The sequence below is a fragment of the Cottoperca gobio genome, chromosome 17 (assembly GCF_900634415.1).
Source record: "Cottoperca gobio chromosome 17, fCotGob3.1, whole genome shotgun sequence".
Classification (NCBI taxonomy): domain Eukaryota; kingdom Metazoa; phylum Chordata; class Actinopteri; order Perciformes; family Bovichtidae; genus Cottoperca; species Cottoperca gobio.
In genome coordinates this window covers 16,867,159-16,875,883 of record NC_041371.1, presented here as the reverse complement: position 1 = coordinate 16,875,883, position 8,725 = coordinate 16,867,159, and the positions used below count along the sequence as shown (strand labels likewise).

The following is an 8,725-nucleotide window of genomic DNA, read 5'->3' as shown; positions in this document are numbered from 1 at the left end:
CCTGCTACTTGCTTTTCCATTTTTACCTCCACGTGGACAAATAAGGGATCCTCCATGTAGGCACGCACAACATGGATTTTCCCATATTTTTGTTTGTGGAAGAAGTTTATATGGATCATTAAGGAGCTCAGTTAGGATGTGTTTAAGTTTTTTAGCAAGGGGAAAATTACTGGATACACCGAAGAGTAAATTAATTTCCCTAAAAAGGACCACCGTGTATAGTAAGATGTCTTTCTCTCTGCTGCATAGGTCAATCATGCTGGGTTCAATTTAATATGTGACAAAAAAAAAGGTAAAGAAAGAAAGTTAGTGTGCTTACATCAGGAATATCTTTCAGTCTAATTATATAACATAACATATAACATATTAAAGCTACAACTTGGGAAATATGTTTTTTTTAGTGGTGGACAGTAACCAAGTACATTTACTCAAGTGCTATAATTAAGTACATTTTTGTACTTGTACTTTACTTTTCTATTTTCTGCTACTTTATTCTTCTACTCCACTACAATAGGGAAATATTGTACTTTTTACACCATTACTATTTATTTTATAACTTTAGTTACTTTGAAGATTCAGATTAATAATACAATATATAATCAACAAATAATTGATCATGTATTATAATAAATTAACATAATACTTTATTGATCAATTGGTGAAATGTACAAGCTATATATAGTAAAAAAGAAAAAGGGAAATAAATCTCCTCCTTTACCAGCTGCAACATTAAAGTGATAAACAAATGAATGCATCAATAATTATAATCCAATAGTAAAACATATATTAATCTGAAATGGAATTTATTTTAATGCTACAACGTTTGTACTTTTACTTAAGCTTTTAACTTGTAACAGAGTTTTTCTACACCGTAGTATTACTACTTTTACCTACACAAAAGATCTGAGTACTTTGTCTGTACTGGGTTTTTTACACATCTTTCCATATAATATTATTGTGTCAGATACAAATATCAGTTTTATCCAATGATTTGAACACTTTATAAATACTACATGCAACAACTGACTCTGAATAAGACCCTTTGAGCCAAACACCTGCAGTACTGTATCTACACCGTGTTGCATTTGTCCCCCTCAATCCCTCTCCCTCCCCTCTTTTTATTTTATACCAGTGGTGGTGAAAAGCTTGCCCCTTTTCTTCTTTCTTCCCCTCCTCATTTGTCCTGCACATCAGCCTGGCTTTTCTCCCATCGGGTCCCCCTCTTTTGCATGAGGAACCAGGTTGTGTGTGTGTGTGTGTGTTTGGGGAATGTGGCAGTGGTGGAGGGTCAGCAGTGTTGTTGCGTTGGAAGGTTAGTGAGCGGCAAAGACGTAAGAGAGAAAGAGTGAGTGACACGGAGAAAATAATGAGGGTGTGTGGAGTGAGTGAGTGAGTGAGTGGGGGAAAGTGTGTGTGTGAAAGAGAGAGAGCGAGAGAGAGAGAGGGGAAGACAGAGAGCGGGCCTCAGGGTCGGTGAGGTCAAGACCGACAAACTCAGATGAAGGATAATCTGTGGAGGTCCCTTACAGCGGGGGGTGAGGCCCCGGTGGAGCACGCTCATTCAGACTCTCTCACACACACTGCCCACCCCTCTGTTGCTCTCTTCCTCTCGTTCTCTTCTCCTTCATCCTCCCTTTCCCTCCCTTTTTTGTTGCTTTCTCTAAAAGCCACCCCTCCTATTTCTCTTGTTTCTTTTTTTCTTCTCTTCCAACACAGTTGCAGCTGGATTTCAAAGGGCACTTTGCCAGCAGAAAAAGCTGAATGTTTCGCAGGCAGATCCCTCTCAGTCAGTCAGGCTAGGATTGTGGAATTCCTGCCTCCCACTCTTTAGGAACCGTTTTTGCCCCTTCGGGGGCCCCTGCCATAACTGCCAGCAGCCTCCTCTTCCATCTCCATCTCCAGCCTCGAGCCAGGGCTCTGTTTTCAAATTGAGCCTGACAAAAATAGTGGGATCTGGGGGAGAAGAAGGGGCAACATTTCAGAAGGTGTGGAACAGCAACAGCCGTCTACGGTAGCCACTGTTATTTAAAAATGATCTCTTAGATGGTAAATAATGAGTGAATTCACCATGATTTAATACATGAATGTCATAAGCATCAATACAATTGCATTAGGATGGACACTTTAAAATATTACATTACATTACAGGTCATTTAGCAGACTTTCTTATCCAGTGAGACTTACATTGAACTAAGTACAGGGACAGTCCGCCTGGAGCAACTCAGTGTACCTTGCTCACGGGTACAATGGTGGCAGCCTGGCATTGAACTCCCGACCTTCTAGTGATTTGTTTGGAAGGTGTACCACTAGACCACTAGGCTATCACCAACACGTACCATATCCACAAGCTAAAATACAAATATCTACAAACAGCTGACAGTATATTGAAGCTATCAAGTTTTTAAGCACTTCCAAGATCAGTATAGAACTTCTTTGCCGTGTCTGGAAACATCTCAGTAAGTACACCTGTCTTTTGAGTTAGGAGGGCCTGCACAAGTTGCCAAAAGCTCTTTTTTTTGTCAACATATTACTCCATATACGTATGATGGGATACAAAAACACAGTTTCGCCCTGAAGAGAGAAACAGTGTGGACATTACTTTCATTCACTTACATTGTGCTCTGCAGAGTCACCTCTTTTGAGCCTTCTTTTTCCAATCAAATTCAAATTCAAAGAGCATGGTGCTATGTGACCCTGAGGGACATACAGACTGTTACTGACTGTGAGATCACAGAATGTTTAGAAACAGACAAACACTTCTTTAATAGAAAAATATTTAGACCTCGGAAATGTTAGTTTGCTATAAATAAAAACATAACTCAAGGTCCACTTATTTGCTTTTTTGGGAGCTTTCAACCACTTCGCCCAGTCGTCTACAGCGGGGGAGAACATATTGGTTGAAAGCTCTAGAAAACATAAAGACCTTTTGTCAAACAGTATAACAATCCTTTAAGAGAATGATATTGTAATTAATCTATGGTATGTGTTTGAATACTCAAACATATATTTATATATTATATATTATTGTTTTTGTATTTGTTTACAGCTAATAGAAGAATTACAAATCAGATTTCTTGTATTTTCACGTTTAATTTAGCCATTACTATATAATATCTCTCCATATAGTTCTCCTTATATCTCCCCTACTTTTATTCCCCCCACCCGAAGCTTCCTCTCTCTCTTTTGTCAGCCCCAGCTTGGGCCACGCGAGCAGAAGAGTTCGGCACAAAACAGGTAGCATATTTGGATGATGAAAAAGCTCAGAAAAAACCCTTTTCATGTGTAAGACAGATGTTGTGCCTGTCCGTATTGTAACACTGAAGGGTGCCAGAGCATGAGTGAGTGAGATAGTTAGATCAAGAGAAGCGGGAGGGAGTAAAAGGAAGAGAAAAAGAGAAACCGGGTGGAAGAGGGGAGAGGGAAGGAGGGTTACTTAAAATCTCAACCTGTGTGTGTGTGTGTGTGTGTGTGTGTGTGTGTGTGTGTGTGTGTGTGTGTGTGTGTGTGTGTGTGTGTGTGTGTGTCAGCCACCTCTACCATCATTCGTTCGTTGCCAGGTCTACAGTAAAGCCTCCCATTAAGAAGACGTGGTACAGTGGTGGAAAGTAACTTTTACTCGAGCACTGAACTGATTTTTATGTTTTTCCAAAAACTGTTTCGACCTATACGTCACCACATTTCAGTGGCAAATATTGTGCTTTTTACTTCACTTTATCTATTTCATATCTACTTTCTATATTCAGATTTTACACCTAAAACCAATGATGAACTATGATGCATTATTATAGATTTAACTACCAGAAAGTAACACCAACCAGATACTACAGGAAAATGCTGCTTACACATAAATCATTTAAAAATAAATAAAAAACAAACACTGACAGGGGCGATTTTCTGTAGTTTACTTTTACATTTGATACTAACATTACTTACAATATTATATGTACAATTCTGCTTTACAACATTTTGCCAGTGGTTGAAGTACTCAAATCTTTTATTTAAGTAAAAGTAGATAAACTCCTGCACTGAAAATGTCAATTAAGTAAAAGTACATCAAATGTACTTAAAGTATGAAAGTTAAAACATATAATATTTTTTGTATATTATTATACTAATACTGATGCACTGTGGTGGACTAAGTACATTTACTGAAGTAATGTACTTCGATACAATTTTGATGTACTTGTACTTTACATGAGTATTTCCATTTCTTGGTACTTTATACTTCTGTTTTACTACAATTCAGACGTAGCTGATGCATTCATGTATACATGGATTTTTTTATATATAGCTGTAGTGGGTTGAGGTGGAGCTCATTTTCTTTATTCTGTTTAGTGGGTACTTTAATCTATAGCAGTGCATATATTTTAACAAACTGCATCACATGTGTTGAATGTAAACTAAAGTAACATTTGATAAGTACATTTCAATATGTTTTTATACTCTTGTACTGCTACTTTTACTTAAGTAAACGATCTGAATTATTCTTCCACCGCTGGAGGTGGATGGATAGAGATGAGATGAGATCAGGACAAGAATAATATATATACAGTTTACAGCCTCTTTCCTGTGTTGCCCCTCTGCAACAGGGGGAAATACAGCACAGGACTGGGCAGGGGAGTGAGGAGAGGAGAGGATTTCCCTTGTAAAACATAAGTGTGAGCCCTCCCCCCCTCCCCCATTCCCTCCCTCCACCACCTCCACCGCACTTCCCCTACCGGTGATGTAAGGGCGGGCAGGGGCTCCCTGATAATAAAAAAAACCTTTGGACGAGAGAGAGAGAGAGAGAGAGAGAGAGAGAGAGAGAGAGAGAGAGAGAGAGAGAGAGATGGAGGAGGATATTACTACGACTGCATGGACCGGTGCAGAGGAGCAGCAAGTCACTCTCTGAAGCGCACACAGATGCACAACAAAACCGAGAGGAGCTGACGCGTAGACGCCGAACCACGATTTAATGGACTAATATTGTTGTCCCTTCTCTGAGAAATTATAGGAAAGCTTCTGCTCAACAAGTAGGATAGCTTCTTTTTTTTAAGGCTGGCACTTTGCATTGAGTTTGGAGTGACTTTGTCTTTCTTTTTTTCATTACTCTGATTCACCTTGCAGCCATATTTTGGATCAGGACGCACTAAATGATGCTGCAGTGGTCAGGTAAAAAAAGAGGCTTTGTGCAAAGTCAGTTTCGAGTGAAATGATCTGATTTCGCCTGATTTATTCGTGAAATTGAGATATGTCCTGCTAGGTAATACATTTTGTTTCTGTTGATTTCAAATTTCAAATCAGCCTGGGGACGTTTAAAAGTATTTTCTTTAACTCATAGGCTTACTGAAACACAGACAGAACTGGTTTGATTTTTTTCTACCTGTAAACAGAAAGTTAAGTGGCAGAGACTACAGATATTTTACCGAAGACACGAATGGAAAGGAGGCACATCTTCGACTCTAAAGGTCCGTGCAAAGTGCAGGAGTGTGTTGAAGCTGCAGGATTTAGAATAACTTTACTGAAGATTTGATTGTTTTCGGTGACTCTGTTAAACGTCTACTTTATTCAAAATTAATACCAAACATATACCAAGAACCACAATATGCAATAGGTCCAATAATGTGACATCCTCTTTATTAATTGATCCCTTTGGAATGCACTGATAGTTTATATATGATTATTCCCCTAATTTCTTTACCAACATAAATTAATTTTAATTCCCCGCCAATTACCTTCCCTAATCTGAGACAATGTTGTGGATCAGACTACTGGCTATCTTCCTCGTCCTCATCACTAACACATGGCTCCTCAGCCCGGTTCGCTCCGAAGCACTCAGCCGGTACAAACGCGCCATGGCCCGGCGGGCAGACCGTGAGCTCTCCAGGCTAGCAGGTGAACCCTGCACCGTCTCCGGCGTCTGGAGGTCCCTGCGGCAACCCCGCTCCCTCTCCCCATCCCAACACCGCCCTCCAGCGGCCCGTCCGATGACGCACACGAGCCGGAGAGAGCTGTACACTGTTAAGAGCGCTCCTGCGGTTTGTGCAGGAGGATGCAGGTTTGACACCGGGGTGCAGCGGGTCGTTCCGGCGGGGGAGGGTGTGGCGGTGGGAGCGGGGGACGGATATGTCACGGTTCCCGGGCGGCTCTTTGAGAAACGCTCCACAAACGACAAGAGAGAGACTTATGTCAGTGAAAACACCACACAGCAGCCCGGGAAGTCTTTGCTTAAAGACACCGGGCAGACCGTCTCCTCCGCGCAGTCGTCACGCAGCTCACGCTCAAGGTTCAAGCGCAGCGTCGACAGTACGTTTCCGTACGAGGAAGATGTCAATACCAGTTGGGAGAAAGTTTCACAGCCCGACAGCTCAACAGATTCCAGGGGGCTCCAGGTCCTCTCCAGGCTGCAGCAGGAAGATGACCAGCAGTCCTCGACCGGGACCCTGGAAGACAGTACCGAGGACTACTCGGGGGAGGTGGAGAAGGCGGAACAGCCTGCAAGACTGCCGGTCGGGAGCGCCTCTCCCTGGGGGAGTCCTGTGCCCACGGTGCCCCCTTCCTGGATGACTGCGCTGTACTTCAGCGGGCGTCGAGAGCAGCTGAAGGTGAAGCCGGATGCAGGGGTGGAGCTGCCGAGGGCCACATTCAGTCTGGAGCTGTGGGTGAATCCTGAGGGAGGGCAGAGCAACCCTGCGGTCATAGCAGGTGGGTGAAAAGTCATCATATCTGCATCATAAGCACTGATGTAGGCAGTGGTGGAATGTAGTAACTAAGTAGCCCACAGGTACTCAAATACTCATACTGTAGCCTACTTAAGTATCCTAAAAATTCAAGGTAGGCTACTTGTAGGCCTACTTTACTTTAGCATTTCCATTTTATGCAACGTTATACTTGCTCCCCTACATCAGAAGCAACTATATCTATGACAGTAATGGGGTGATATATTCATTCATTATTCTTTCTCTAATAACTCTGTCCCAGTCTGAGAACTTATTGGTCTCGAGCTCTAGATCTGACTCTCTGCCTGGTCATTCTGCTTGTGTATCTCTTTCAGGATACTTATATCATCCTCCTGTCAGTGTCCAACCTTTTTTCTGCTTCCTCCTTGTTTTCTCCCACTCTGTTTAAGTAGCCCAGATTTCAGTCCGACACATTATAGTGCTGAATGCCGTTAGCAAATAGCTTGTGACAGCTATACTATATCTAGTAACCCTATAGCATTTGGGTTTCCTTTTTTAACAGCAATCTCTTGCTCTGTGTGAAGTTTGTGTTACATGGTTTCCAAGAAGAAGTTACAGGTCTCAGGAGGCTGCTTTTCAAGACAAAGGTCAAACAGAGTTAATCCAGGGTTTACTCCTGGTTTCTACTGCAGACACGATGACAGTGGTGACAGAAATCACAGTGATCGGGAATACATGATGACGTTATGAGCGCTGAAACAACTAGATGATTAATCACTTAGTTAACTGACAGAAGATGAATCACCATTTTTGATCATTAATTAATCATGTAAGTAATTTATCATCCAACACTGCCAAACATTCTCTGGTTTTAGTCTCTCAAATGTGAGAATGTTCTCATTTTTATATGATTGTCAATTTATGTTTGGGTTTTGGACTGTACGGGGATAAATCAAGAGTTTTTAAGGTCACTTTGGGCTCTGGAAAACATTTCATGGTCCATTTTTGCTCAGGAGTACAGGAGAACTTCTGAGTTATAAATCAGCTGATATTACCTCATTGCAGATAAATCGGTATTAATGTATGTGTTGAGCATTAAGAAACAAGATAAATGGCCACTGAACAAAGAGCCAGGTGATAAATACAGGCGATCATGTATTAGAAGACTAAGCTAATAACTTCCACAATAATCTGTAGTGAGTTATCTGATGATAATAGCATTATTCTTCAAGGCAGTTTTTGACACAACACATTAAATTGTACTTTCATTCTTGACGCAGATTCTTAATAATTACCTGGTAATGTAACTGTAAAAATTCCCATTCAGTCTCTCTCAGCAGTGACTGCAGACACATTGATCATATGAAACCTTCATTTAACAATTTGTTTTTCCAACATCAAGAATGAATGCTACGTTTGAAAAGCTGCCCATTTGACAGGACAACACATACTATCAAACAAACTGAAGAGGATAAAAGTGCTACGGTTCAGCACTGCAGCTGTCCAGATAGTGAGGGAGACCACAAACTGTTATGTCCGCTCACATTTACTCTGATCAAAGATCTGAGTCCATTACTCAACTTTTTTCCCCTCATTGCTTCCTTATGTGAGGGCGGCATTTTGTGGCATGGGCCTTTCTCTTTGTAGTGTCCTGAAGAAATCTGACAAATACAGTGAAAAACAAACTCCCATTGTTTCTGCTAGACATGACATTGACAGTGGTTTGACTTCTAATGGTCAGTGAATATCTTACAAATGTATTTGTTGGTACATTGCATCCTTTATTTTCATGTTACTGCATGTGTTGTAAAATGTTGAGAGTCCGGAGTGCGCTCCTCGACAAATAATGTAACAATGACAGTAATTCTTAATTTCTTTAGCAGTAGGGTTTAATTATTGTACTGTATTTTGGCCAACATTTATACCAATGCTATTGTGTTAACTTATGGTATTGGTGTGTAATAATAACCAGTATTGGTCAATATATTGGCATGTTTCTACCAAATTTAACAAGAGTGCAATACATGGTTAATATTGAAAAAATTCATTAATAATTAATTATAAAA

The 8,725-nt window shown here is 40.9% G+C and overlaps 1 protein-coding gene across 1 annotated transcript in view; it reads left to right on the top strand.

Annotated features, from left to right (window-relative positions):
• The first annotated feature begins 5,732 nt into the window (after positions 1 to 5,732).
• The window catches only part of pappa2 (pappalysin 2), a 65,775-nt gene continuing 62,782 nt past the window's right edge, over positions 5,733 to 8,725 (top strand). The window contains exon 1 of the mRNA XM_029454132.1: positions 5,733 to 6,684. Within this exon, the coding sequence (XP_029309992.1) occupies positions 5,733 to 6,684 (952 nt within the window). The remainder of the gene's footprint in view (positions 6,685 to 8,725) is intronic.